Here is a 27,591-nt window from a genome sequence, read left to right as displayed (position 1 = left end):
AGGGAAGTTGCATTGCGGCACGGTGCATGGGAGGACACGATGGTGACCCGTCACTTTGGGCCCCTCTGACTAACCGACAGACTTATTTGAACGTCAATCCACTAAGGAGAATATCATAAGCACCAAATGGAACGTTCAAAGAATCATGACGGCTGAATATGTTGCTGGAGTCACAACATGGCTTTGTCTCCTTTGCGTCATAATTTCTTGAAGCTGCAGCCACTCGCTGCGATTCAAGGTGCAAGGCATGGCCAGTTTCTGCTGTTCAAAGGTGAAGTCACTTGTTCTCCGAACTCCAGGTGCAAGGCACTCTTGGGGTCTGTGTCAAAGGTGGATATCAATTTACTTTATACACTAGGAATTGTCATGCATATGTACCCAAACCCCAAAACCCGACTCCCTTTCCTCATCACATGTCACCTCCCATCTTCACTGTCAAATGAGCCGTGTTCTGAGCAATGTAGCAACTACCATCACTATTTCCGATTGGCTTTGGAGTACCGTCTGGGTAACCGGTATCGGTTGTCCAGTAGTTCTGGGTTGGATCACTGGTGCATTGAGGAGCCTCTTCACTCGTAATCGTCATGCTGTATTTGTTGCCTAACGAGTTCATGATAGCAGACATGTCATATCCAGATCCACCGGGCACGAAGTTGAACTCTCCCCAGGTTGTTGCATAGGCTCCTGATGCGGCAATTCGGTCAGTGGCTTGAGCGAAACAACCCTGACTTTCGGCCATGAATGCAGCGATTCCGCTTGCGCCGGGAGCCAAATTAATAGTCAGGGCGGGGTGCGTGGGTGCCATAAAAGCACCCTGGTTGGCTTGGGTAGCTCCACCATCGGGTTTATAGGCTTTGTTCCAGATAACGACGGTCATGGCTGCTCCAGATGTGTTGATGAAGGTAACGGTGAAGTCTTGGCCGGCGGTGCTAGCAACCTGGATCATATTGGACCCTTGCGTGTCGCCAATGTTTCCAACGTGGTCAATGCCGGTTCCTGACGGCGGGGTTGCTGACCCGAACTTGGTGAGGCCATTGGCCATACCGACCAAGCCACTAAAGGCTGATTTAACCTCGCTGAAGACTGCTCCGGCTGCTGCGGCCGGGGCATCTGTGTGCGTTGCTGCGGGGGCAGCGGCGGGAGTGGTAGTTGGGGTGACGACAGGAGGAGTGGCGACCGGAGTAGTAGAGGTGGATGTGTGTTGTCCAGCAGCATAAGCAGAAGCCCAGTCGATTCCCATATCATCCCAGTGGAGAGCCGACCAGTCGACGTCGCTGAGGCTAGAACGAAATGTCAGTAGTGAAACAAGGTTTCCGGGTTCAAGTCCTGCTCACTCCTTCTTCTCGTGCAAGTGTCGATGCCTATGAGCATGAGTTGGGCCAGCCACGGCTTCGCCAATGGTCATGGCGGCCAGTATCATTCCAGATGTTGAGTAACGCATTTTCGAAATGGTCTAGATATAAATCGCAGAACTCCAGATGTTTCCAAACAATTCGCGAAGCGAGGTATCCAAAAAGGGGGTGTATATGGTTTCGGGAGATGGTAGGTGGTGGAATCAAAGGAGTGTGTAAGGGCTGTGTTGCTCAGTCAACGATAAAGGAGTGATATCGAAGAATGCGAGCGAACGATCGACGACAGCCTCTGTCATCTATGAAGTGTGGTGGTGATGGAAGGGAGAGAGAAGAAGGAAGGAAGTGGGCTCTCAAGTCTCAAGTAATCTCTACGCGGGTGCCCATGGGTGTGGGTGGGCTAATTTGGGGGGGGATATGAATGGGGGCAGCGTGGAAACTTGAAAGGGACGCCGAGAGCAGGGGTAAAATTGAGATGAACCAGCTCATTAGAGTGCACAGGGAATGAGCAGGGGATGGGGCAGGGGAGATATCCGAGACAGACACGCCCAGGCAAGCAAAGGTAGGGCACGACCCACTCAGAACGCGTACCTGCACGCCAGATGGGAACCCAGGCCCGTGAGTGGCCACCACATGGCGTTCCTGGTACGCAGGTTCAAGGGTAAGCAAGACCCTCCGGCGACTGAGGCGACGCCATCTCAGCCATCTCAGCCATCTCGGCCATCAACGCCTCCATTCAGAGTCGGGCTGTTCCTGCGGATTTCAGCCTGCGGGCTCGGGGCTGCAGCAGCAGCAGCGCTCGCTGGCAAGGCGATCATCAATCCCTGATTCGCGCCACGAGTCCACGACGCCGAAAAAAGAACCTGTTTCTTCGTACAGTAAGTACGTGGCCATCTTGCGTTTTTGGCAGCCCGGCCACCATCTTGAACGTCAACAAACTCACTGCACAGCTGCAGCCAGAACGGCCGGCAGTCTCACAACGCCAAGCACTCCAGCACTCGCCCCAAGACCTCATCTGCCCACTGAGATTGCTGTATTTAAAAACCCGAGCAGCAATGTCAAACCCCACCGGCAATCAGGATTCGTGATCTCCGCGACTTCGCAGCCAGCACCTGGGCAACGGGCTCGGCCGGGATGATCTTCGGGAGTAAAATCCATCCCGTTGCGGATCGTGGGCGCCCTCGGCCCCTCAAGCTTCTGCAAAATCTGGACTAAAAGTCTGCAAGAAGGATTTTCAGCGTGCTATCAAAAAGAGTCCAGAACACTCTCACGGCCGCGTGTTTCGCCAAGGGAAAGCTAATAAGCATAGCGGTCCCGAAAGCGAGAGCTGAGGCCCCCTGCAACCCGTGCTGACTGTGCGCTCCGACCTAATTAGTTCTTTTGTGCGTGATTTATGATCCTCCCTTCAATCTTGGATAATTATGGAGACTCGCTGCATAAATGGCTTATCTCTCTCCCTAGGGGGGCCTGGGATTGGGCGAGCTTGTGCAGACTTTGTGATTCTTTGTGCATGGGCAGAGTTTTTTGTGCTGCATTAGGGTAGATCAAGCTTGGGGGTTGCGATTCACGTCTTTCTTGACCTTCACAACGTTCCGGATTGGGCGATTTCTTTCTTGACGGGACAGAACACGACTCGACATGCATGCGCTTCGCTGCCTTGGCCTTCCCACGGTTTTCTCGAGTCGGGGACCCGAGGCGGCTTGTTCCCGTTTGTTGGGAGACGTGGTGGTGTTCCTGCATACGTACCTGCAGAGCCAGGATTCGAGGAAACTGTCGTGTTGGATGGACACTGGTGGGCCAAGACGGGGATTGGCAAAGCAGGGGAAAGTTGTTCTTCGCTTTTTTTCATGTGAGAGTGATTTTTTCACTGAGGTCGTTTTTGCCTTTCGTTTTGTTCCAAGTTTCCTGGCCGTCTGCGGCCGTTCAAAGATCAAAAAACATGTGTCTGTCTGTCCGTGGTGCTGGGAGCCCGTTCTTGCGTCCCTGTTGGAAATTCTATTTCAGCGTCAACGGCCCCAACAATGGCTTCGGAACACAAGGGTGTCGTTCGCAAGTGGCCAGCTAATAGGTCTTTTGCATGTGGTTCAGCCTCCAGCAGTTGTTCATTCACAAAGAGCTATGACTCGTTTAGTGATGAGCCAGTCAGACGGTTTCGTGGGTTCAGATGTGCTGTGGGATCGTTCATTTGCCACTTCGGCGGTTATTCACACGCTCGCGAAGGAAAGTAGAGGCACGTCAAAACAAGCTTATTTTTGAAGGATCAAACAAAGAAAGAAGGTTCAACTCAGCCTCTCGAATTGTAGGCAAGATTGCATTGATTGAGGCGGACTCCATGGTCGCATTTGTTTGGGGTAGCATGACCAACATCGAGGTGACCACAGCGACCAAGTAACAACAAAGCAATCGTTTGCATCACCACCAGTAGACACTTGAATCTTGGGAGCTTCTCAAACTTGTGGACGAGGAAGTCTTTTTCGAGTCACACGAACCAACACAGTTGTAAATAGAAATTTCCAGTGAGATCTTGAACTACCCATTCTATCCATCCTATATCTATGCGGTGATGTCGAACTCCAATCAAGACACCTGGGATTAAGAATGCACGGTTATCTAGGTTTCAACTTCGTCCAGCCGTTCATGCCAGGCTTCCTTGCTCCATCACCGCCAACCATTTCCACAGCCTCCATGACAGTTCTCATGCTCATGAAGCTCTGCATGCCTAGGCCGGGCGCTTTGTCACCCTCTTTCCTTGCTCCCACTACGACTCCGTCGTCACCCATCTCATCCTCCACGTGCCAGGCATCTTCATCCAACACCTCCCATTCTGCATTAGCGACCTCGCTCAAGAGTTTTAGCTTGAGCTCCCCCGCTAATTTCATAGGGTTTGGCAGTTTCCAGCTTCGAATGAAGTACGTGCCTTCTGCATTCCCTAGGAACGAGTGTGCTGAACCGTGAGAATATTGGCCCATGGTTGCTGCAGGAGCATTCTTCCTATCCTCGGTCTCGGTTTCTGTATCTCGGGTACCCTTTGTAGGAGTAGTTTGAGCCGATGGCACTCGACTGGGAGGTGCGGGCCGCGGCCGAGATCCAAGAAGGAGGTTGTAGAGATTTTTCCCAATGTTGCAAATGTCCTCGAAGCTGGGCTCTTTATCTTCACCCACAGGTATACCTTGACTTTTGCAAACCCACGCCACATCATATGCCAATAGAGTTACTCCTTCGAGGAAGAGACCATAACCAGAAGGGTCCTCTGTCGCAAGTAAAGGAAGAGGCTTCTTGATGAACAGCGGACGAGGACGTGGTTGGTTCGGTTGTTCGGGCTGTCGTGAGGCAGTAGGGCTAGTGTTCGAGGACTGTCCAGATGTCCCTGGAAACGGGACGTCCGCGTGTTTGTATGAGGAAGTAAGATTGAAAATAGTTGGAAGCGGGTAATCTCGATGTGGCAGAGTGATCTCAGCAGGCAGACGAATTGCTAGATAATGTGTTGAAAGCATCAAAAGATGTACGATGTGCGACAGGGCTGTTGAGATCTGTGCCGGACTCGCAGCTGCAGGAACCGAATCAGTATTGTCTCTCACAAAGCCTGGGATAAACTCACTGTTCATGGTCCTCAGATCAACTATACTTACTCCTCCTATTTTATATTCTTCCGAGCCACTGTTTCTTCCGGCCCTTTTGAGGCCATACAACTTGGCAGCCTCACCGCAGAGGAAGGCCCTTGAGGCAGCAGTCGTTCCGTGCCCTTGATTCCATTTGTACTTTGTCATGCGGAGACCCTTCTCTACATCCTCAACCTGCCTAGTCCTCCGAGAGTCGACACCATTTAATGCTGATGCCAAGTCTGACTTCCTGCGAGCAAGGAGAGCCTTCTTCTTGGCTATCTTCTCCCTGGCACTCTCAACCTTAGCTCGCAACTCATCTGCCTGTGTGATAATCTGCTGAGTCCGGTCTACCGTCCGCTCCCTCTCAGCAAGTATTGAGGCACAATTTGGGCCGTTTGCTGGCCCCTGGAGTGAGTTGCCTTTGTCGCCTGTGGACTGAGCTTTTGGTGACAGGAGGGTGGTTATTTGCTGATCAAGCGCGTCCTTCTCGAGGAGGACTCGAGCATTCTGGATTCGCGGTTCGTAGAGGCGGTTCCGCGCGTCAGTAGGGCATAAGAATGGAAGCCTCGATCCGCCAGTGCGAAAGCATATGTCGCACTGCATGTCGTCAAGGACTATGGGGATGACTCGTCGTGAGGAGTCCGGTCGGGGGAATGTGGTTGTATCGACACAGCAAAGGGAGTTGTGGCGAAGCTTGAATGGTCAAGCGCATACATATCGTAGATGCAGTATATCAGGAGGGAGAGGTGAGGTTCTTATAGGTTGTTCATCGTGGTCGTGGCTGTTGTCGTTCTGGACTGGCAAGGCTGCTGGTCGAGGATCAAGTCTCGGCGATAAGCCCTCGCTTCACCTTATCGGAGACACACGTGATCTCGTGCTCGGAATGGTTCAAGTCGCGTGGTTGGTCGCGACGTCCTCGTGCAACTCCTCCTTCTGAAAAGATGCTTAGTATCTGACCAGTTGATCAACAAGTTGCATGGACATTCATCAAAGATCTCCACAATCAAACCTCGTCCCAACGGTCTCCTTCCACCATGTCATCTTCTCCTGGCTCTCCATCGTCTCTGCCAGTATCACCAACGAAGGAAGCAGCTATGGCAGTCGAGAAGGAGAATACTACCCCGGGGACCCCTCTACGAGACACACCAGTCAACGGATCCAGTAAGGTCGTTGCCCATGTGGATGCAGATCCGCCAAGAAATCCTGGAGAAGTGGTTCAAGTTCCCAGCACTGCTCCACCCACGGCAGCATCAGTCCACAAGCCAGATGAAGCCCATAAGGTTGATCAAATGGAAGCCCAACACGCCAAAGATGCTGAGGGACCTCCTAGCGAGTCGGATAGCGTGGGTTCAGAGGGTGCAAGTTCAGACCTGCCCATCTTTGACTGGGAAGACCTCCGGCGTCGATACACAAAAGCCATTCAAGCCGTCAATCAGGAGGAGGAAGATATTCTGGAGGAGTTCTACAAGTTCTCTGACGTAAGGGTCCAAAATTTGCGGGATGTTAGAGTTGTGCTGACATTTTGTGCAGGCTTTCTCTGTCTGGGGGGGAGCGTCAGCAAACCGTGACAATGAGAGAGCAGCGAAGCGGTAAGCTATTTGATCCCTTTATTTCTCACTAGACTAACATTGCATAGTCTAAAGACTCGCGAGAACTTCGTACGTCTTGGAGAAGCCTCTTTGGACGAGAAAAAGAAGCATTGTAAGTGATATTCGTGATTGAGAGCGTCACAACGAGCTGACCGAGTGAAAGATACTGAGGTCGTGGATGCTTTCAAGAAAGCTCTCGAGTTACTGCGTCGTTGATGAGGTTGTCTGTCGCTATTTTTCTGACCACCACCATATGGCCTACGACTTCCTACCTGGTACCGTCTGGAGCTAGCTAAACAAATCTTCCAACCAGCGAGTCCATCACATTATTTAGCAGGGCAATCCTGTCCAACCCATAAGATCTCCTTACCCACGGACTTGCCTCCGGTCCCCAAAGGATAATTGGCTACGTGTTCGACATATACCCATGAACGATAGCACGAGCTCTACGATATCAAAACACCTCCCCACTGGCATTTCTACCTCACGGTTTGGCTGGGCAATCTGATAAGGTCCTGCCACCTTCATGGAAATGACAAGAGATAGAAAGGACTGCCTTTACGTGTCTAGTGAGCTACTGTTTCTGGGGATATCACATTACATTCATGACTGCAATCCTCATACTAAAAAAATTATCTCGCATCGTTGAACAAAGGCGAAAGTCCACCATTCAACCTTGCGGGACATTCGATGGTTTGGCAAGACCCGTTCTTCTCAAATGTTCCAAAAGTTTTGCTACAGTGAACTTTGAAGCTGAGAGTGAATCTTGAAGTCAAGAACTTGTTGCATATCGCTCCAACATTCCACAAGTTCTGGTACATTCAGATTTCCCTGGAAGTGGAGAGGGAATATCAAATTATGCTCCACATTGCTACCATTTTCTTTCAAATTCGCGAGGTCATGAATTCGTTTCTGTTTATTCATCTTTCTACTGAAGGCCACAAACTAGCTAAGTTGGCACGCAAAAAATGCCAACCCTTCCAACACATAAAGGTTTGAACCTCCTTGAATCTCAAGCCTGGGTATCCTTTTCACTCGCCAACAAATCAGGAAGACCCAGCCCATCCGCAACAACCTTCTGGAGCTCGGATACGACATCTATTCTGCTTAGATTGTCAGGGCGGTTATGCGTGAGTGCATCTTTAGCAAGTGCAAACGCAAGTGGGTTGTAGAGGACTCCTTCGTGGGTAGACAGGGTACCTGCTGGTTGGGCGAGTGCAAACGTTCTGCAGCTTGACGTTCGTGACAACGACGTTGCGTTGGTCAAGAATGTACGCGGATGCACCACTACCTTCCAGAGGCTGGACTATTTCATCGAAGATGCTTTACACAGAAGTTCTTGGGACGTATGCTGAGCTCCCGCCCGCATTTCTGAGGGTAGCCACGAAAGTGGAGTTGTACTCTTGCTGTGATGAGAAATTCTGTCAGTTTCTGCAACTCGGGCGGTTTCTTGCAGCTTATCTGAAGAACAGTAGGAGGGCACTTTCGCTGTGGGAAGCCTGGACAAACCATATACGCAATAGTGGTGCCATGGAAATCTCCGCTGGTGGTGATGAAGTCTGATACAATGGATCTTGTCGACGGCCAGTACGCTGACCGTCAAGAGAGCCTTCTGGCCAAGAGAGCATGGAGATGTTCTCATTGCCAGAGATCGCTGAGATATGGCTGATTGCATCGCCACATACTTGGATTCTGGGCATCGAATTAGATTCAGTGATAACAATCAGGGCGTTTAACTTACCAACTTGGATATCTGCCAACTGATTTCCTGGGATGTTGACGTATACAGGGATCTGCGTAATCCGAGCCAGCGAACAGCTTCCCCAAATTGGGCGCGAAGTTCTCGCCAGCAGTAACTCCAGTCCCAGGAATGAATAAGACGGGAGGATATTTTTTTTTTTCCATATGTGAATGTCGACGGAGTGTAGACTGCGGATCTCAAACTGTTCTCATCGACTGAGTATGGCGCATCGTCTTGACTCTTCTTCGGATATACCGCATGGGTTGGCGTGATGAGATTCAGGTTGTTGCTGGAGTTCTCAATTGGAGATTCGCCGGAAGCGAGGTTGACAAGATCTCTTGGGGTGAGACCCTCGAGAATCGTCCAAGGCAGCAGAGATCATCTTGTTTGAAAGTGAATAAGGTATTTCTCCTCCGACCGAAATCATGTGTGGTTCTTTTCTCATCAAGCAGTCTCTGAGGTACTCGACAAGATGCTGATGCACGCTACTTATGTTTCGTTAACATGTGTGGCATTGGAGTGGTGCAGTCAAGCTCAATGTGGCTTCCTCAGGTGGAAATGCTTCATCTCTGCTCATGTACGGAATTATGTTTGAAGTACGTGACAAAGGAACAGCTTTGCTGAGATATCCAACAACCTCCCCGGTCAAAAGAATGGATGAAGAGGAGTACTGACAAAATACAGGATATCAAGTACAGTGGAGATGGGGGCATGTACGCTGAATTGATTTGCAACAGGGTATTCCAAGGGGGTTCACCTGTGAGTCCGTTCACGGCAGCAGTTGGACTAGCAACTTTTTCTTTTGAAAAGCTTGTCTCAGCCACTTTCTTCCCCTCTGCCAAAGTCGATGGACGTAACTGGTGGCTCAAGGACGGTGGTATTCTCCAATCCTGGATGGTGGGGCATTGGTGTCAAAGTTCAACCGTATAGGGGTTCTCTCATGTCAGAGGATCGTACTCCGGGAGCTTCACCGCACCCTTGTACCCCCCCAAAAACACAGTCCTAAGGAAAATGCAAATCCCCTCAATAGCAACAATGGGTTCCTAAGTCCAACATAACTTTACTCTGACTCCAACCAAAGCAGCGACGACTTCCAACAATACGTTGAGCATCACTTATGATGCTTTAGTAAGTAAATAGTCAAAATTGACTCGAAGGAAAAGGGCTTTCTCAGAATCTAGAGTGTGTCAGGAGGATGACTGGATTTCAATTTGACCAGCCTTTCCCCACCAAGAGTCGAGAAAATGGAGTGCGTGAGGATCTTATGGAAAGCCTTAACAGACTTGAAGCCGGTGAGTTCTGCCAACGGAAACCCACCCCAATCCTTGCTATATGCCCAAGTTTTGACTTGGAACATTGGGAGTAAGTGTCTCTTTTCTGACTGAGAGACTCTAATAACGTTGACAGTCTTTTCTTCGCTTCCCTGTGGAAACATTATCGAGGGAACAATGTTCCTGACTCCAGAAAATGGAGCAACACTATTAGACCACTCGCCAACAGACCAGGGAGATCTGGTACTTGGAACTACCAAATCGCAGATGGTATTGGACTTGTGGAGATCATTCATTGGTGTGAAGACCTTAACATGGATATGGTGAGTGAGAATGAAGTCGTGGACCACTGACCGCAGTAAGCTAACGAAATGAAGTACTTGCAACATTCAGTGGCCTCTACCTCTCAAAGGCCGTTGTCGGTCAATCTGCACTTCAGCCTTATGTTGATGAGTTTATTGACGAGCTTGAATTTCTGATGGGTTTAACGAGTACAAATAATGGAGCTCTCCGGACTTCTCTTGGCTACCCGAATCCTTGGAAAATCAACTATGTTGGAATTGGCAATAAGGACAAGTTGAATAATGGCCAGGCGTCGTATAGTTTGTATCGATTCTCCGCTTTCTACAATGCAGTCAAAGCCAAGTATTCGGATATGACAATTATTGCGAGTTATGCCGGCATGTCCTTGCCTAGCACAACCGGACAGGATTACCATGTGTATAATCATCCTAATCTTCTAGCAAACCAGTTTGACTACTTCGACCACTCCTCGAGAAGCCATAAAAGTTTGATAGAGTAGGCCTCGGTCGTCGCTACAAGCTTCGTTCCTATCACAAGCTAAGATTGCTGTCGCTAGGGGAGTATGAAAATATCGAGCAAGACGCCAAGGGGGACCCAGGTGTGGACTGAAATATAGCCCACCTTATTTTTCCATGGTGGACTGGAGCTGTCAGTGAAGTTATATACCGCTGGGGCAGAGAGAAATTCAGATGTAATGATCGGGGCATCTATGTACCTCTGCTTTATAACCTGAATAGTCACCAATAGCTGCCCGACTTGATAGGTTAGTCTTTCGGAGCGGTGGAATGAATACGTGCTGATAATCTGTAGGGTTTACAGCAGACCCCGCCCAAACAGCTCGCAGCACTAACCACAGCGTGGTCAGTGTAAGTAGAGCGGTTGACTCCTCTTCAACCCCCACAATCGACACTGACGTTCTTGTAGCTTCTATCCAGCTCTCGAATAACCAACACACTTCCCGTCACCGGCGACGGTTTCAGGCGTCGATATTGGGTGGCCGGCTTCAAGTCCAAAGCCGGCCCATATGTTCTCAAGACTGCGGTCTACAATGGTAGCGGTACACTGTCGATGATAGTCATTTTTGCAGCAGCGAGCGAGGGAGCAACCGCTGTGCTCACGATTCTGACTGCACCATCTGGGACAAGTAATAATGTTATTGGGACCAACATTTTGAAGACAACCACACAGACTTTGGTTGCTGGGGCTGGTGCAACTTTCACCTTTTCCTTGCCAAACTTGAGTGTTTCTGTTCTCGAAGTCAAAAGCTCTGCGGACCGCTGAGGTTTTTTTCGGGGTTTCTGGCAGACAACTTCGTAGAAATAAGAAATTCCAATTCCCCAGAGTAAATGAAAAGAAGATCAAAGGTTTATTGTGATGTTTTGAGATGGACAGATTCGGTTGCTATTTTGTAAAACAATTGTAGAAGATGAAGGTCCTGTCCCTTGTGAAATAGCCTCGCTAAGCCTTCAGCCTGCCGAGCCAGCAATATGTTAGGCGCGACAGGCTTGCCAAAAACATCAGGAATAATGTGAGCACAACAGCAGTGACCTTCGACCAAATCAGCAGCATGGCTGCACCAACGGTCTCACCTGTAAGTACTGAAGCGCTGTGAATATTCATTCTTAGCTAATTTGTTCACAGGAAGATCTTGCTGCCTTCCACGCGACTCACTTCTCCACGAGCTCCACGACCCATTTCGTGGAGCAGTTCCTTGGTCCGGTCGAGGAGGAAGAGTACCTAGAGGATTTGGAGGACGATGGCCTGGGGTACTATGAAGATGGAACCAAACGCACCTTGACGGATGAGCAGATAGCAATCTTCCGGCACTCTGAGATTCAGGCCCTGTTGCGAGATCGACGACACGCCGCTGAAGCAAAACAAGACAAGGAAGATAACCAGACGGAAGAGAATTCGCCAAAGGTGCAGATAGAAGGTATTCTAGTGCAGGAGGCTGTTGTAGAGGAACAAGTCCAAGGGGAAGAGATGCTTGAGGATGGCGAGCTCGATGAAGAGGCAGAGACCCCGACTACCGAGATGCCCAGCTCTTCACCGGCCACGAAGGGCAAGAAATCCAAGAAGAGGGGGAAGGAGGCCCAGAAGACCGAAACGGCAAAACAGAAAAGCTTCTTCAAGCAACATATTAAGCCGGATTTGAGGAAGAGAACATGGGATAAGGTGGACACCGGACTTGAGAGCTTGGATTACGATGAAGGCGACTCTAGCGCCGCTTCAACGAGGTTGATACAGAGAAGGCGAATTTCTTACGACGATGACTGAGTCGGCCTGCCACGAAGACGACAAAGATCTACCATTCGAAGCTGATACCAGCTCCGGATCGCAAGCTTCACAACACCCAGCCAATCTATCCCCCAAACCGGCCCCGGTAAGCATATCAGTCTATTGCTCCCATACTTCAGAAGTCATCTGATGAAAACCATTGTATCGTCATCCTTAGTCTGAAACTGGTGGAAGTCTCTTGCCCTCCCAGCTGTCTCTGTGTTGTGCGTCTGGCTCCACGCTGGATCTTTGATGAAACACAATCTTCTCTCTGAAAGACTTTGATTCCTTCTTAGTAATTACATTTGGTATGTGCCAAAGTTTTGCTGACAATTCTATGCCTATAGAACTGCTTTGATCTACACATAGACTCCCCGCAAAGTTCGCCATGAAAGGTCAAAGGAACTGTATTTGCAGATTTGTCAAGTGTAATTGCGGTGGGTTTCCTCCCGCAGAATAGCAGGGACTCGGTATGACGGAAGCTGTATCTGAGAGACTGCCAAAGATATGAAGAGTGAGGGCTGCGGGTTGCGAATGGAAATGTTGATACGAGGCTGGCTCGCAGCCTTGCATACTTTAGCTCCCGCCAATGTCACAAGGGAAGCTGAATCCATATGTCACTCATATATCTTCCACATCTCACCCAAAACTTGAAATCAAAACCGAAATGCCTGGTCTTCCAAGTTACGACCAACATCTTCTAGACCGTCTAAACGCACTGAAAAAGTCGAGCATACAAATTGAGTCCTCAAAGTAATCCTCTCCACTCGATTCTCATGTCAGATGCTGAATCCCGTAGACGGCAGCCCGAGTCTAACACGTTCGCAAAACCCTCGACTCCAGAATCAGATCTCTCAGCCCGTCTTAGAAGCCTTAGAAATGGCTCCTTATCTCCCTCCCCGGCCCCAAAATCATCGGCGCCCGCCGAGCCGTCGCCATTTCCAGTAGCCCCCGTCGATGATCCAGATCCCCTGCGTAACCCTCTGGGTCCAGATTACAAAACTCTCGACGAACTTCTTGCCGATCTTGGACCCGAAGATCAGTGGACGCTGAATCCTGATGATCCAGGCGATATCAAGAAGCTCATGGATGAAGCAAGGGAAGCTTTACCCCACGATGAGCATCCTCCGACCTCTCGTACTGAGAACACGGAAGAAGAGTCAAAGTTGCAGGGAAAGAAACCAGACAAAGATTGCTTGACCAGCGATCTCGATATGTCTGTCTTTGCTTTAGACGATGACGATAACAAGGAAAAGGGAAGAGAGTCAAATCTGGAGTACGAATCACGTGAAGCTCAGGACATTGTTGCAAGACTACTGGATGAAGTCAACCTCGAGAGAGCAAACGAGCCCAAGGACTCAGAACCAGTCCCAGATGAGCCTGAAGAGGGGGATGAAGAGGAGCCTAGTTTCTTACTTCCTTCAGCACCATCCAAACTTCCTGATCCACCGGCAGGGGCAGAATCCAGCAAGAAATCACTTGATTTTGAATCGGACATCGTGGCACGAATGGCAGTATTAAAAGGCCTGGGATCAACAAACGAGTTAGGCCTACCTTCGGCACCGACGTTCAAGCCGCTTGATAAGCCGGTCAAGGGGGTGATGAAGAAGTATACGGATGAGGAAATTGCTTCTTGGTGTATTATTTGTCAGGATGATGCCACGGTGAAGTGTCTAGGCTGTGATGGAGACTTGTATTGTGCTAGGTGTTGGAAAGAAGGGCATATGGGACCTGATGTGGGCCGGGAAGAGAGAGGGCATAAGTGGACAAAGTTTAAGAAACCCAATTGATAGGGGATAAATGCAACCTCCAACACCTCTACACCAGCTCTTGAAGTCATAACCTTGTGCAGACTCAACACAACACTAATACCTGTCTGTTCTTCCACCTCCCATCCTTGTCACCGTCTGCACACGACTTCACCCCAAGTTATTGCTTTTCCGCCCACACACCATTCCAAAACAAGAGATACGACCCTATACAAAAAAGCACAGCAGTCCCAATCAAATGCCCCCGAAACGCACCTTTCGGTCCATTCCTCGCAGAAATAGCAACATCAAAGTGCCCCTGCACGCAAGGGCAAAGAGAGACAACCCCAATAGCTCGAGCATCATTGAGGTACCCAAGAACCGGCACGACGAGGTCTAGGTTGAAGTTTCGTGCCGCAATGGCGTAAAGCCATGGGCTCGTTAGGGAGGAGGAAGCTTGAGGAAGATTCCAGGCGTGACCGAAACCTGAAGGCGTTTAGGCCGGTTGTGATGGGGATGGCGCCGAAGCCGTAGGCGGAGGGTTGGGCGAACAATTTGTCGGATGTGGTGTGGGTAGCTTTGAATATTGAGGACATCGTGAAAGAAAATGTGTGGATAGTTATATACGTAATTTCACATGTATTTAGTATCTTGTTAAGAGTGCTGACAGGATGCACAGCCCGGATATATTGGGGTCAAGATTGGATGAAAACACCTGAACAGCTACGAGGCAACGTTCTAAGCAGCAAAGACGTATTTGAAATGAAGTAATACAGTGTAATTCATGACCCATCCCATAACATGTTCATTTTTGGAGCCCATTGTGTGTGGTATTCCCCAACTCCCAAATTTCAAAAGACCCGTAACATCCAACAGAATACAACAATCGCACAGTGACAATTCAATTTCATTCAACCTCAACCACAAATTTCAGTCCTCTTCTGCATGAGAATCATCGCCCCGGATTCCTCGCCCAGCTGCGCCTCCGGTTGGCTTCTTAGCCTTTCCACGAATATCTTGCCAAGTAGCTCCAAAGCGGCGACCAGTGCTGGCAAGAAGTCCCTCCTCCTCATCAGCTTCAGCGTCCTCATCCATTTCGCTCAGATTGAGTTTCGGAGTCCTGAACAACGAGAGGAGGAATACGATCAAGAACACTCCCATGAAAACAAACTGTGCCCAGAAAGTAAGGGCGCCAAAAAAAGGGAAGTTGAATGTGACCCGGTTGAGGAAGGTGGACACCACACTAGGTGTGCAGACATCCTTAGAGGCATGGTCTTTCGAAAGCTCCGAACAAAACTTGACGAGGTCGGGGAGGTTCGTGCAATCCGGTTGCTCGCCTGGATGTTTGGGAGCATTGCTACAGAATTTCTGGGCGCCATAAGTGGCGTACTGAGGAGCCACCATCATTGCAATCGAGTAATTGATTGCAAGCATGATTAACGTCAGCATCACAGTCACGACAAGCATAGCTTGAGGTGTGGTGTGACCCTTCCGGATCTCGAAGAGTTTCACCCAGAGGAATCGAATTCCAATGCTGGCAATTCCGGCCACTGAGCTGCTGAAGAAGAATAGGACCAGAAGCGCCATCAAGACATAATCAACCGGGAACACTCTCGAGGCTTGGACGAAGACCCAATTGACGGGTTGGAAGACGTTGATGCTGTGAAAAATAAGCAGGTGCCACAGTATAACGGAAATTTCGATTACTAACCTGCCCAAAATGTAACCACAATGCTCTTTGCAGATCGAGTTCTTCGCTTTGTCAATGCCGGTGATCAACATCGACACCCATATTATTACGGAGAGTGATAGGAGGAGGATTCCACCAATGAGTTTGAGTGGTCTGAAAATGGCGCAGACTTTAGTCCACGCCTTCACAATGAAACTCTTTCCTTCTCCTTGAGCTTCTGCTGCGAGTCGTTCTCGTCTAACCAGAGTCCTCTCCTCACGAACTAAGGCCTCTAGTTCGCGCTGGTCCTTGGGTGGCATGCCTACCTCTCGGCCTGCATTACGACCTTCGATCTGACGTTGTCTTTCTCGGTTCTGCTCCAATGCTGTAGCGGTAGTCTCTGATAGCTGAGGGGCGCTGATAGAGGGTGCGGATTTGATGAAAGATATTGGCAGAAGTGCAAATCCTGCCGCTGTGTAAAGGATGTACAGTAGAGTACCCAGTGAAATTAGTAGACCGAGAGCAAAGGTCAGAGCCCGCTCCCCTTGATTCTCCGCCAAGAGACGTTTGAAGTAATCGAGATCAAAATGGCCTCCTGCTCGATTTCTCGCGACTGGTACGAAGAATCCAACGAGGAATAAGATCACAACTAGAGCGACAAATATCAAAGTATATTTCAACGCTCCCAAGAATCTTTTGCTAAAGGTCTGATTGCCCTCTTCTGTTTCCACATCATCATATTCCTCATACAAGAAATATGTGAAGGGAACGACCAGCAGGCAAAGAACGGCATCCAGACTGTAAAGTGCATAGTAGACAATCTTGAGTGTCAACAATAGGTGATGAACTGTTTCCGGTGTTGCCCAATCTTTCTTTGCTCCTAACTTCGAGGTGGTCGAGCTGACCAAGGCAATATCAACGGGCAAGAGTAAGACCGTGGCCAGCAAGGAGGTTAATGTGATGATTGTAACGGTTGAGACCAAGGCGGATCGGTCTCGAGGAGTTTGGTATATGTATGTGAAAATGGCTGCGATGAGCGCCACGACTCCTAAGGCCACTGCATATGCGACCCATATGAAGGCGGTTTGAATGAGCGCCATGTTTGCGCCGCTTATTAGGGGGGTCGAATGATAGACACTGTTTCGTGGGCTGAGAACGCGTCGTTAGCTATGTCCACTTGAGAGGGATGGAAGGATGAGAGGCAATGCACCGCAAATTCCAAAATACTTACAGGCCAGGGTAATGGGCTGGAATATTGTGTACTTCGAAGAAAGAGAAGGAATGTGTGTTGCCTTGATGCTGTCGGCATCGGATGGACTGATTCTCTGACGTAGCTGCGCTGGGCTCGGGGCAGAAGCTAACAAACAGGGATGTGAAGCTAAATCCCTGCACCAAAATGCTGCCGACGCGCTAAAGGGCGATCTCAAAAAGCGAAACTGGAGACAACGACAATTGAGTTCAACACCCTTCACCTTCAAGCTCCGAGGATGCTCGATCCTCTACACCTTCGATAATGCAATGTTATACGGAGCTGACACCTCCTACAGCTGTCACACACTCTTTAAGCTTGCCATTTGTTTCCGCGACTTCGAACAATCTTATCGTCGCCAAAACCTCCTTACTCCAAATCTTCTCCACGAAAACCATTTCGATTGAGGTCGAAGGTCCTGCAGCTAAAGATGCAGCAAAGCGGGGAATTGCATATGACCCAACGATCAACGATGAAGATGGACTGGCAGATTCTTTCCTGGGCGAGGATTCAGCGATGCGTGTTGATCGGACAAAGCAAACGAAGCTCATTCTGGTCGCCGAATACACACTCTCTGGAACGATAACATCACTCGTACGGATCAAAACTCTGTCTTCTAAATCAGGGGGTGAAGCTTTGCTGGTTGGTTTTAGGGATGCAAAGCTCAGTCTGGTGGAATGGGACCCGCAACGTCCTGGCATATCAACGATTTCTATCCATTACTACGAGCAGGATGATCTTCAGGGCAATCCGTGGGCACCGAGCCTTAAAGATTGTGTCAATTACCTGTCAGCGGATCCTGGAAGCAGATGTGCTGCACTCAAGTTCGGAGCCCGAAATCTGGCCATTCTGCCTTTCAGACAGGATGAAGAGGATGCCAACATGGATGACTGGGACGAAGAGATGGATGGACCTCCGCCTGGGGACAAGACAGTATTCAAAACCATGAATGGGGATAGCAAAAAGGAGGAGACGCCGTATGGTTCCTCATTTGTGTTACGACTTCCGGCTCTTGATCCCAATCTTACTCATCCCATTCATCTGGCATTCCTTTACGAATATCGGGAACCAACTTTTGGAATCATCTGTTCTGCAACGTCTCCCGCATCATCGCTTCTTAACGAGAGGAAAGACAACTTAACATACATGGTTTTCACCCTGGATCTTCATCAAAGGGCCTCGACGACCATTCTCTCGGTGAGTGGCTTGCCCTATGACTTGTTTGAAGTTGTTCCACTACCGGCACCCGTCGGTGGAGCACTTCTTGTTGGCTACAACGAATTGATACATATCGACCAATCTGGAAAAGCTAATGGGGTCGGAGTGAACATGTTTGCCAAACAGAGCACATCTTTTGCACTTGTGGATCAGTCAGATCTCCAAATGCGATTAGAAGGATGCAAAGTAGGGCAACTCTCGATCCAGAACGGAGAAATGATAATTATCCTGCAGACCGGAGAGCTGGCAATACTGAGTTTCCATGTTGACGGGCGGTCTGTTTCTGGTCTAAGCGTTCGCCGAGTCTCCAGCGAAGCAGGAGGCTCGCTCATTCCTGGATGTGTCTCGTCGATAAGCTCTCTTGGTCAGAACAGTTTCTTTATTGGAAGCGAGCGTGCTGACTCCATCGTCCTCGGCTGGACCCGGAAATCGAATCAACTTTCCCGCCGGAAATCCAGGTTAGACTTGGCCAATGAGGATGACGTTCTAGATGACGATGAGGATGAAGAGGATATCGATGAAGATGCTGACGATGATTTATATGGAGATGGTCCATCAGTAACACAAGCTTCTAATGGCGCAAGTCAACCAGATCCATCAAACACAAAAGCAGGGGATTACATCTTCTCGATGCACGACTCTCTGGTGAACATTGGCCCCATAACAGATGTAACGCTAGGCAGCTCCAACGTCTATGCCGATGAAATGGAGAAATCAAACTTCGAAGGTGTGACAAGCGAGCTGGAATTGGCGGCTGCAGTTGGCAGAGACAAAGCTGGAGCAGTTGCTATTGTTCACCGCAATATTGAACCGAAAGTCATTGGCAAATTTGAATTTCCTGAAGCGCGAGGGATATGGACTATGAGCGCCAAGAGACCTACAGAAAAGGGCCTCGAGGCCAGCAAAGAGAAATCCGCAACTAGTGGTGACTATGGTGCGGATGCACAATATGATAGGTTAATGATAGTATCGAAAGCTCTGCCTGACGGAAACGAAATATCGGACGTCTATGCGCTAACTTCGGCGAATTTCGAAGCGCTTACAGGCACTGAGTTTGAACCTGCTGCTGGACCGACAATTGAAGCTGGAACATTGGGTAATGGCATGCGTGTCATTCAGGTACTGAAATCTGAAGTTCGAAGTTATGATGGTGGTAAGTCTTTCTTTTCTTCCAGGCTCTTCCTCCTAATTGAATCAAATGTGAGTCATGGTGATGGTGGAGAATTTGCCACCCTCTTGGGATTTACCAATATCATCCAGTTGATTCGCTTTCCGAGGAGCTATCTGGGAATATACAATGTCCAATAGCATCAATGAAAGTGTTTACCATCACAACATTTATGCATCCACATCATGTGCCATTGTCCCGACATATCATCCTATAGCTAGCTAGTTCACTTGTCGACCAGAGCTAACCCCGAGATATATCTTAGATCTCGGCTTGGCCCAAATACTGCCCATGTATGACGAGGACACCGGGGCGGAGCCGAAGATAGTCAGTGCGAGCTTTGCAGATCCGTATCTGTTGCTATTTAGAGATGACTCAAGCATCTTTGTTGCTCAATGTGATGACAACAACGAGCTAGAGGAAATTGAGAGAGAAGACGACGCCTTGCTCGCCACCAAGTGGCTGACTGGGTGCTTGTATGATGATACGACGGGTGCTTTTGCACCAGTGCAATCCGACAAAGGGTACAAGGCAAAAGAGAGTGTGATGATGTTCTTGCTTAGTGCTGGAGGAGCTTTGCACGTCAGTTTCCTATCTACTTCCGCAAAGGTACTTTATTAACAAAGCTAGATTTATGCTCTGCCCAACCTTTCCAAAGTGGTCTACGTAGCTGAAGGTCTATGCTTCGTACCTCCGGTTCTCTCGGCAGATTATGCCGCCAGACGATCTGCTGCTCGCGAGACTCTGACCGAGATCCTCGTTGCTGATCTTGGCGATGAGATCTCAACATCTCCATATCTGATTGTGAGTCTAGACATTGCGTTCTATGTGACAATACTGACTGGTGTTAGTTACGACCTTCCAATGACGACTTAACGATATATGAGCCCTTCCGCATGAACTCTTCTTCAACCTCAAACACACTCTCATCAACGCTTCATTTTCTAAAGATCCATAATTCACATCTAGCCCAGAACCCAGATGTCGCTGCTGAAGAAATTGTGGACGAGGCACAAAATACGATGAATGAGCCAATGCGTGCTGTTGCGAACCTAGGCAGCTACAGTGCAGTCTTCTTGCCGGGTGGATCGCCCAATTTTATCCTCAAAAGTTCTAAAAGCACACCTAAAGTTATCAACTTGCAAGGTGTTGGCGTCAGAGGAATGAGCAGCTTTCATACGGAGGGCTGTGAGAGAGGTTTCATCTACGCAGACGTAAACGGAATCGCACGAGTTGCCCAATTGCCTCCTGATACGAATTTCGCGGAGCTTGGAGTATCTCTTCAAAAGATGACCCTTCATGAAGATGTCCATGCTATCGCCTACCATCCTCCAATGCAATGCTACGTTGTAGGTACGAGCAGCCCAGCCGAATTCGAGTTGCCAAAAGACATCGATTACCACCGCGAATGGGCCCAAGAAGATATTGTGTTTAAGCCAACCATGGAGAAGGGATTCCTGAAGTTGATTAATCCCATCAACTGGACAGTTATCCAAACCATTGAGCTGGATCCCTCCGAGGTTGTCATGTGTGTCAAGACTCTTAATCTCGAGGTCTCAGAAACCACCAATGAGCGAAGGCAACTAGTGACGGTTGGGACGGCCATTACGAAAGGCGAAGATCTGGCAACAAGGGGGCGGATTTATGTCTTTGATATCGTCAATGTCATCCCTGAGCCAGACCGGCCAGAAACGAACAAGAAGCTGAAAGAGATAGCCCGGGAAGACATTCCTCGAGGAGCTGTAACAGCAGTCTCAGAAATCGGCACCCAAGGATTTATGCTGGTCGCTCAAGGCCAAAAGTGCATGGTGCGAGGTCTGAAAGAAGACAATAGCCTCTTACCTGTAGCATTCATGGACATGAACTGCTACGTAACGACCATGAAAGAGCTCCCTGGCACCGGGCTCTGCGTTTTTGGAGACATCATAAAAGGCATATGGTTCGCCGGCTATACCGAAGAACCCTATAAGATGATCCTATTCGGCAAATCGAGCAAGAACATGGAGATCGTTGTCGCGGATCTGTTGCCAGACGGGAAGGAACTACATATCGTGGCTGCGGACTCGAACTGCAATTTGCATGTTTTGCAGTACGATCCTGAACGTATGTCTCTCTACTCCTTATCACTTCTTTTTCTCTTCCTTACTAACTGAACTTGATTTCAGATCCCAAATCCCTCCACGGGCAAATCCTCCTCCACCGCACCACCTTCGCCCTAGGCGGCCACCTACCAACAACAATGACTCTCCTCCCCCGCACCAAAGCCCCATCCCTCCTGCCACCCAGCCCAGACGCCATGGACATCGCGGCCGATGCCACAATCCCAGAACACGAGATCCTCATTACCAGCACTACAGGTTCCATTTCGCTCCTCTCCCCTCTCTCGGAGTCCCAGTACAGGAGATTAAGTACATTGGCAAGTCATTTGACGAATACGCTGTATCATGCGTGTGGTCTGAATCCGAGAGCGTATAGAGTGGATCGCGATGCGCCGGATGGGATGGTAGGGAGCAGAACAGTGGTCGATGGGAGTATGTTGATGCGGTGGGGGGAGCTGGGGAGTCAGAGGAAGAGTGAAGTGGCGGGTAGAGTGGGCGTAGATGTTGAAGAGGTGAGGGAAGATTTGGTTGCGTTGATGGGTGGGTTAGGATATTTGTGACGAAAATGAAAATCGTCGGTCAAGGAAGAAATAGTTCAGATGTCGAACTTGCCAGAAGGGGTTGGGGGCACATATCCGAAGTTCCCGCTACCCCTACTTCCGGGTGACCGGTCGCTTGGAGAATATCAGGGTAGAAGAACGAATGAATCACTAAATCTGTCTTCAAAATTGCCACCTTATCGAAATTACATCTAATCCTCTCAAGTCACAATTTCACATCAATTCAACGAAGGTATGAAGAGCAACGCGAGTCTATTTCATTAAGGACATGTGACCAAGCCAAGCACAAAAGCTTTAAACAGCAAGTATTACCCAGGTAATTCCCAAACCAAACTCAAAGACCGTGATTTTGCTGTCGAGGCTTCTGTGGTTTTTTGCATCCCCCCTTGATGCCTCCCACCCATTTCCCAACCCAAATTATTTCCCACCCAAGTACCACAGGGTTGCTCAACAATTCAGTTATCCTCCACATCCTTCCCCGGCGCAAACATCTGTTGTCTCCTCCAAAGACAAACACTAATCACCCCACTAAAAGCAAACAGAATACAAAGCGCAATGCTCAGGCCCCAGATGGCCTTCATCTCGTAACACGTCGTCTTACTGGCACCAGCCCAGACCCAATAGTTAACCTTAGACATATTGATGCCTACGGAGTCGAGGAATGATGAGGTAGCGCCAGAAGAGGGGAGAGCGGCACAGTCGAGGTACGAGAGAGGTTTACCGACTGTGACAGCAACGACGATTACGGCAATTAGGATCGCGGAGTCCAGACCGGTGGAAACCAGGAATGGGAGCAGGGAGTCGAAATAGAGGATGTAGGAGATTGTTATATAGAGGACAGCTATGCAGGTCTGTGATTCTATTAGTGTTTGTAAAAAGAGCGGATGGAAGGGAGACTTACGACGGAGAGTGTCCCGATCAGCACGCGAGGTGGTGATTGATTGGATGCTACCATCTCTGCGATGAAGTTTGCGGTCATGCCGATGATAGAGATGAGGCATATGGCTTGCATAGCACGGGTAACGGTGAAAGATGCTCCAAGAGCTCCGAATGCTGGGCCTGGCATGTTGACGGGTGGTGGGGATGGCTTCTTTGGTTCTGGTTTTGGTTTTGGCGGGGAAGGCTTTGGCTCAGGAGCTTTGAACTTTGGCTCAGGTTCAAGTTCGGCTGAGGATGATTTGGGTGAAGATGGTTTTGGTGGAGGTGGAACGCGTGTAAAGAATGCTGGAGGAGGTGGTGTAATGAAAGCTGGAGGTGCTGGGTTGACAGGGCGACTTTGATTTTCCGGAAAGAGAGAGTTTTGCGAATAAGGGCAGTATAAGATTCCGTTGATCACAACTGCGCCTTTATACGGAGTGAACGACGGTTGAGCGGCCGTAATGGCGATTGTTCCAAGAGATTGAGATCGAGATTGAGCTGAGCTAGCAGCAAAAGAATGACCAATGTCTGAATGAGACAGTTTGAATGAGAAGAAGAACTCAAAAAGGAAACAGGAAAGAGAAGAGACGTTTTTGTAGTTGAAAAGGAACTGATGAGATGAGATGGAGAGTGAAGCAAATACGCGGACTCAAAGCTCTTAAATATTCATTGCCGACCTGAGAATCAGATCATCGGTCCAAGTCTTACTGCCTCAGTAACAAAGAAAAGTCATGACTCTATAAATTGTTGATACAGGCGAGTGTTGTGACACGCGCTGAGTTGTCCAATGGAACGGATTGCCTCGCCTGAGACCTTCTCGCGGCCAGCGCTTCAACAACTGACTGAAAACTCCGAGACCACTGGATCTCGCCAGCCTCGCGGTAAAAGAAACGAGCGGCCTCGGGTACGACCAAAGACAAGAGCATTGAGCCGCGATCCTATTCTTGTTTGAGAGCTGAGAAATGGGGAGGCTGAGTAAAGTAGGCGCGCTGGTGGGTCGCATTGGAAACAACGAGATGACAGCGCGGTAAAGGCGTAAGATGAGGAGCCTATGAGGAGTTCCGCATCCTTGGACGAATCCTGGAGGGCATTGATGGCCTAGAAACTATCCAAGGCCACTCGTATGCGATGTGGATCATGTTGAAGTTTGGGACAATGGCGGGAAATTGCCGTGAGGTTGCAGACAGGTCTTGACCTGCCTGGTCCTTTCACCTGGTCTCATAGTCAGACGTGTGATGACGCTGTCAGGCCCCACAGAGATGAAATACGATAGCGCCCAGTAAGCATAACTTTGTATCGAGTTTCAGAATTAAGCATGAATAAAGAGTTAAGTGCTTGACTTTGGTGAGTGAGGGAAAAAGGCACGTGAAGTTCAGACCTCCATCGAATTCGCAGCCTCGTGCCGCCTCGCCAAATCCACGCGACTCACCATCCAAAAATTTATTTCCCGTCACCAAAATACAACTGTGACTCTACCACCATTTCCCGAGGCAGACCACTCCGGAACCTCTCAATGACACTCCCAACCCGATAGCACGGCTCTGGAATAACTGTCACGCAAAGCCGCCAGCAACAATGGCATCCAAAGCAGAAATCGCAGCCTTGAAGGATGAGGTCTACGAAGCCTGCGTCCCGATTGCAAAGGACAACCCCAGAATCGTATTGAGACAAGCCGATATCCTCGATCTGGACATCATACCCAACGGGAATCTCCAGACCCTCCTCGATGTCGCGCAATCCTTGCTCAATGAGAAATTGTTCAAGGTAGTGCACGATTCAGATGGCATGGGATGGAAGCTCCGCACTGTAGACGAGGCAAAGAAGTACGTTTCTCCCCAATTACAAACCCTGCGAGGACGTATGAGGGCTAATGTTTCCTCTGCTTGGCAGATACCGCGCCCTGTCCGTAGAGCAAGAAGCAGTCTACTCCCTGATCGATGAAGCGGGCGATGAAGGTATCTGGTCCAAGACCATAAAGGCCAAAACCAACCTGCACGATTCCACCTTCACATCATGTATCAAGCACCTCAGCTCCAAATCGATGATCTCGGAGATGAAGAGCGTCGAACACCCTACCCGAAAAATGTACATCAAGTCCAGCCTCTCGCCGTCTGATCGAGCAACAGGTGGCCCTTGGTACACGGATGGAGAGCTTGATGAGGAGTTTATCAATGCAGCGATGACGGTCCTGTTTAATTATATATCGACGAGGACGTTTTATCGTAGTAAGAGTGCGTTGAGGGAGGCACAGAGAAGCCCGAAGAAGGTAGTGAGGAAGATGTCGCCGGAGCAAGTCAAGGAGGCGAAGGCCTTGAGGAATGAGGGGTTGGGTCCTAGGGGTGTAGAGGCTGGACAGGTGGATGAGAGGACGGCGAAGAGAATGAAGTATGAGAGTATGCTTCCTATGCCGGCGGGGTATCAGGGGTATCCGGGCTTGGATGAGCTTACCCTTTTTGTGGAGGATTCGAAAGCCTTTTCGCAGATTCTGACGGCGAACGATATCCAGACGTTGTTGGATATCATGTGTTTTGATGATAGGATTGAAAAGGTCATTGCTGGAGCGGAGGGTGTGTCGTATAAGGCGTTGAGGAAGAGTTTGCTTGACGAGGACCAAAGAAGCAGTGTGCTCACTGAAGCTCCTTGTGGTCGATGTCCGGTTTTTGATCTTTGCGAAGAGGGAGGGCCGGTTGGGCCAAGCAATTGCGAGTATTTTGCTGACTGGCTTAGCATGTGAGGAAATGGCTGGCAAAATTTGGAATTGATGCATAGCGTGGGTAGATACTGGAGTTTGGCAAGATACCATGGAACCAAAAGGGATAGTCGCATAGCATTGAATCACATTTGTGGGAATATCAAAATGGCACGGAATCAGAATTCATTTCGGATGCATCATGAATGAACTTTTCGTCCCCTTCCCCCACCCTGCCAGTTTCATAGTGAACCTCTTAGGACCACGAGTGACCATGTCCAGCATGATTTGCAGTCTTTCCCCAAGTGATCAAAATTTACAAGACACCGGATTTAACAATGGTAGGCTTCTTGTTGTAATTGACCTTACCGCTACCGCTGCCAGTGGCCTCAAGAGCCTTGACGACCATCAGCGACTGCTCATCAGCAACCTCACCGAAGACGACGTGCTTGCCATCGAGCCAGCTGGTGACAACGGTGGTGATGAAGAATTGAGAGCCGTTGCTGTAGGGACGAGCTGTCAGCTGTGTTTTGGAATGGGGGTTCGTGCTTGCTTACGTGTTTGGACCGGCATTGGCCATGGACAGAAGTCCTGGCTTGGTGTGCTTGCGGGCGAAGTTCTCGTCGGCGAACTTCTCACCGTAGATAGACTTGCCACCAGTGCCCTATGTAATCATAAGCCTCGATCGCGATAGCTTTGGGGGTATAGAGGATGTACGTTGCCACGGGTGAAGTCACCGCCCTGAAGCATAAATTGAGGGATGATGCGGTGGAAGGCAGAACCAGCATATCCGAAGCCCTTCTCGCCGGTGCAAAGAGCACGGAAGTTCTCAGCGGTCTTTGGGACTACATCATCGTAGAGGTTGAAGTTGATGCGGCCTTGTTGATCTGTAGAAGAAGGTTGTTAGCTGTCTGGCGGTACGAGGCATATGTCGGATGACGATGTCAACAAGCTCAACGAAGAGCTCAATCATGATGGCGAACGTCTGCGTATGCCAAATGGGCATCCACGCAATGATAGGAGATAATACAGATGGATTTGATGATGGAAGTGGCCTATGCTAAGGAGAAATGAGGTAATTGAAGCTCACCTTGCACCTTAGAGGTCGGCTTGCCAGAGGCATCGAGAACTGGGCCCTCCCAGGTAACGTCGAAGAATCTATCATAAGTTAGCATCGAGTCGACACGGCATTGATGGTAGTATATACGTCTTGATGGTCATGTTTGCGGTTGATGCGTGAAAGGTTCTTGAGGTGGAGGTGGATTTGTAGATGAAGGATTTTGTCAGGGAAGAAGATCGAAGGAGGGGTCGGGCGAGGTGGGGCATTTTGTGTCGTTGTGGTGACGGTGGCGCTAAGGCACATTAGGGTAAGCCAGAAATTGACCGCATTGGCCGAACAGAAGGTGAGAGAGCGAGGGGAGCAGGGCAGGTGCAGGGCTTGCGAAGGCGAAGGGGTGTGAATCGGGGTGAGATCAGGGATCCGACACTTTCGGCGCTGAGGACGGGAGGGAGGAAGGGGGGGGCTTGGAAGAGCGGCGAGTGCGTGGGGAGGGAGGGGGTGAAGGGTGAGGGCGCGCAAGGAGGAGGGGTTGCACTGCGTTGCGTGCTGTTGCTGCTGCTGCTGCGCCGACCCGGCAGAGCATGCATGGCTACGCCTATGCTCAGCCCATCTTTGGCTGCATCCTTGGCTGCTTGCTGCTCCGAGTTTCAGACGTCTCTCGAGTCGTCTAGAGGCAGGACGCTCAGCGAGCCTCGAGAGCTTCTTCTATGCCCAGTAGCCGCTGCTGGGAGGGAGCTCCCGCGGCGGCACAACAGCTCCAGATGGACAGCTTGGACCTTGATCATGGCCACGCCCATCAACTTGCAGGTTCAGCTGCTGGCTGTGATCCACACCGCATCATGCACACGCAGAAACCAACTCCCCAAACACCGATCGTGGCAGAAGGGCAAGCAGGCTCGTGCAGTTCGTTACATACCTGGAAAGGACGGACGAAAGCTCTAGGATGAGCTTAGCTGTTCAGGAGGGGAATTGCTTGCAAAAACAAGGTATGAAGGCCGTAAAGTACAATGTAAGTACAGAAAGAGGAATTGAAAGATCAGCTCTAAATGCAGGTCGATATTAGTGGTGTTGGTACAGAATC

At 49.6% G+C, this 27,591-nt stretch overlaps 12 protein-coding genes across 12 annotated transcripts; 7 read left to right on the top strand and 5 right to left on the bottom strand.

Moving 5' to 3' along the window:
* Positions 1 to 409: 409 nt before the first annotated feature.
* K444DRAFT_526001 (uncharacterized protein) lies at positions 410 to 1,441 on the bottom strand (the record flags this gene model as incomplete). Its single annotated transcript, XM_024874509.1, has 2 exons — positions 410 to 1,280; positions 1,335 to 1,441. The coding sequence occupies 2 exons, from the start codon at positions 1,439 to 1,441 to the stop codon at positions 410 to 412; spliced, it is 978 nt and encodes a 325-aa protein (XP_024738291.1).
* A 1,268-nt stretch (positions 1,442 to 2,709) lies between these two features.
* Positions 2,710 to 3,794, top strand: K444DRAFT_369047 (uncharacterized protein). Its single transcript, XM_024872256.1, has one exon. The coding sequence runs from the start codon at positions 2,988 to 2,990 to the stop codon at positions 3,603 to 3,605; it is 618 nt and encodes a 205-aa protein (XP_024738290.1). The 5' UTR covers positions 2,710 to 2,987; the 3' UTR covers positions 3,606 to 3,794.
* Positions 3,795 to 3,827: 33 nt separating this feature from the next.
* On the bottom strand, positions 3,828 to 5,746 carry K444DRAFT_587433 (uncharacterized protein). The gene is made up of 2 exons (XM_024878024.1): positions 4,948 to 5,746; positions 3,828 to 4,896 (listed from the first exon to the last, which is right to left on the bottom strand). Exons 1-2 carry the CDS (start codon positions 5,552 to 5,554, stop codon positions 3,956 to 3,958), a joined length of 1,548 nt encoding a protein of 515 aa, XP_024738289.1. The 5' UTR covers positions 5,555 to 5,746; the 3' UTR covers positions 3,828 to 3,955.
* Positions 5,747 to 5,888: 142 nt separating this feature from the next.
* K444DRAFT_662465 (uncharacterized protein) lies at positions 5,889 to 7,243 on the top strand. Its single transcript, XM_024886713.1, has 4 exons — positions 5,889 to 6,429; positions 6,482 to 6,540; positions 6,588 to 6,652; positions 6,704 to 7,243. The coding sequence occupies exons 1-4, from the start codon at positions 5,986 to 5,988 to the stop codon at positions 6,754 to 6,756; spliced, it is 621 nt and encodes a 206-aa protein (XP_024738288.1). The 5' UTR covers positions 5,889 to 5,985; the 3' UTR covers positions 6,757 to 7,243.
* A 1,296-nt stretch (positions 7,244 to 8,539) lies between these two features.
* Positions 8,540 to 11,136, top strand: K444DRAFT_662464 (glycoside hydrolase family 51 protein; the record flags this gene model as incomplete). The annotated part of the gene is made up of 10 exons (XM_024886712.1): positions 8,540 to 8,683; positions 8,966 to 9,158; positions 9,366 to 9,409; positions 9,501 to 9,573; positions 9,623 to 9,643; positions 9,689 to 9,875; positions 9,946 to 10,350; positions 10,398 to 10,453; positions 10,666 to 10,721; positions 10,780 to 11,136. 10 exons carry the CDS (start codon positions 8,540 to 8,542, stop codon positions 11,134 to 11,136), a joined length of 1,536 nt encoding a protein of 511 aa, XP_024738287.1.
* A 286-nt stretch (positions 11,137 to 11,422) lies between these two features.
* Positions 11,423 to 12,132, top strand: K444DRAFT_628426 (uncharacterized protein; the record flags this gene model as incomplete). The annotated part of the gene is made up of 2 exons (XM_024882912.1): positions 11,423 to 11,446; positions 11,497 to 12,132. The coding sequence occupies 2 exons, from the start codon at positions 11,423 to 11,425 to the stop codon at positions 12,130 to 12,132; spliced, it is 660 nt and encodes a 219-aa protein (XP_024738286.1).
* Positions 12,133 to 12,799: 667 nt separating this feature from the next.
* K444DRAFT_526328 (uncharacterized protein) lies at positions 12,800 to 13,922 on the top strand (the record flags this gene model as incomplete). Its single annotated transcript, XM_024874530.1, has 2 exons — positions 12,800 to 12,885; positions 12,932 to 13,922. The coding sequence occupies 2 exons, from the start codon at positions 12,800 to 12,802 to the stop codon at positions 13,920 to 13,922; spliced, it is 1,077 nt and encodes a 358-aa protein (XP_024738285.1).
* Positions 13,923 to 14,810: 888 nt separating this feature from the next.
* On the bottom strand, positions 14,811 to 16,649 carry K444DRAFT_527011 (putative lysosomal cobalamin transporter; the record flags this gene model as incomplete). Its single annotated transcript, XM_024874601.1, has 2 exons — positions 14,811 to 15,540; positions 15,592 to 16,649. 2 exons carry the CDS (start codon positions 16,647 to 16,649, stop codon positions 14,811 to 14,813), a joined length of 1,788 nt encoding a protein of 595 aa, XP_024738284.1.
* Positions 16,650 to 17,016: 367 nt separating this feature from the next.
* On the top strand, positions 17,017 to 22,076 carry K444DRAFT_611624 (uncharacterized protein). Its single transcript, XM_024879982.1, has 5 exons — positions 17,017 to 19,169; positions 19,450 to 19,766; positions 19,815 to 19,988; positions 20,036 to 21,287; positions 21,350 to 22,076. The coding sequence occupies exons 1-5, from the start codon at positions 17,063 to 17,065 to the stop codon at positions 21,841 to 21,843; spliced, it is 4,344 nt and encodes a 1,447-aa protein (XP_024738283.1). The 5' UTR covers positions 17,017 to 17,062; the 3' UTR covers positions 21,844 to 22,076.
* Positions 22,077 to 22,298: 222 nt separating this feature from the next.
* On the bottom strand, positions 22,299 to 22,909 carry K444DRAFT_527080 (uncharacterized protein; the record flags this gene model as incomplete). The annotated part of the gene is made up of 2 exons (XM_024874604.1): positions 22,299 to 22,694; positions 22,745 to 22,909. 2 exons carry the CDS (start codon positions 22,907 to 22,909, stop codon positions 22,299 to 22,301), a joined length of 561 nt encoding a protein of 186 aa, XP_024738282.1.
* A 1,427-nt stretch (positions 22,910 to 24,336) lies between these two features.
* Positions 24,337 to 25,495, top strand: K444DRAFT_642446 (RNA polymerase Rpc34; the record flags this gene model as incomplete). The annotated part of the gene is made up of 2 exons (XM_024884740.1): positions 24,337 to 24,584; positions 24,652 to 25,495. The coding sequence occupies 2 exons, from the start codon at positions 24,337 to 24,339 to the stop codon at positions 25,493 to 25,495; spliced, it is 1,092 nt and encodes a 363-aa protein (XP_024738281.1).
* Positions 25,496 to 25,766: 271 nt separating this feature from the next.
* Positions 25,767 to 26,671, bottom strand: K444DRAFT_628420 (peptidyl-prolyl cis-trans isomerase; the record flags this gene model as incomplete). Its single annotated transcript, XM_024882911.1, has 5 exons — positions 25,767 to 25,953; positions 26,008 to 26,114; positions 26,168 to 26,337; positions 26,541 to 26,608; positions 26,658 to 26,671. The coding sequence occupies 5 exons, from the start codon at positions 26,669 to 26,671 to the stop codon at positions 25,767 to 25,769; spliced, it is 546 nt and encodes a 181-aa protein (XP_024738280.1).
* Between the last annotated feature and the right edge of the window lie 920 nt (positions 26,672 to 27,591).

Source organism: Hyaloscypha bicolor (genome assembly GCF_002865645.1).
Source record: "Hyaloscypha bicolor E unplaced genomic scaffold K444scaffold_56, whole genome shotgun sequence".
NCBI classification, from domain to species: domain Eukaryota; kingdom Fungi; phylum Ascomycota; class Leotiomycetes; order Helotiales; family Hyaloscyphaceae; genus Hyaloscypha; species Hyaloscypha bicolor.
The sequence above is the reverse complement of the archived record's forward strand: the minus strand, read 5'-3'. Positions and strand labels throughout refer to the sequence as shown.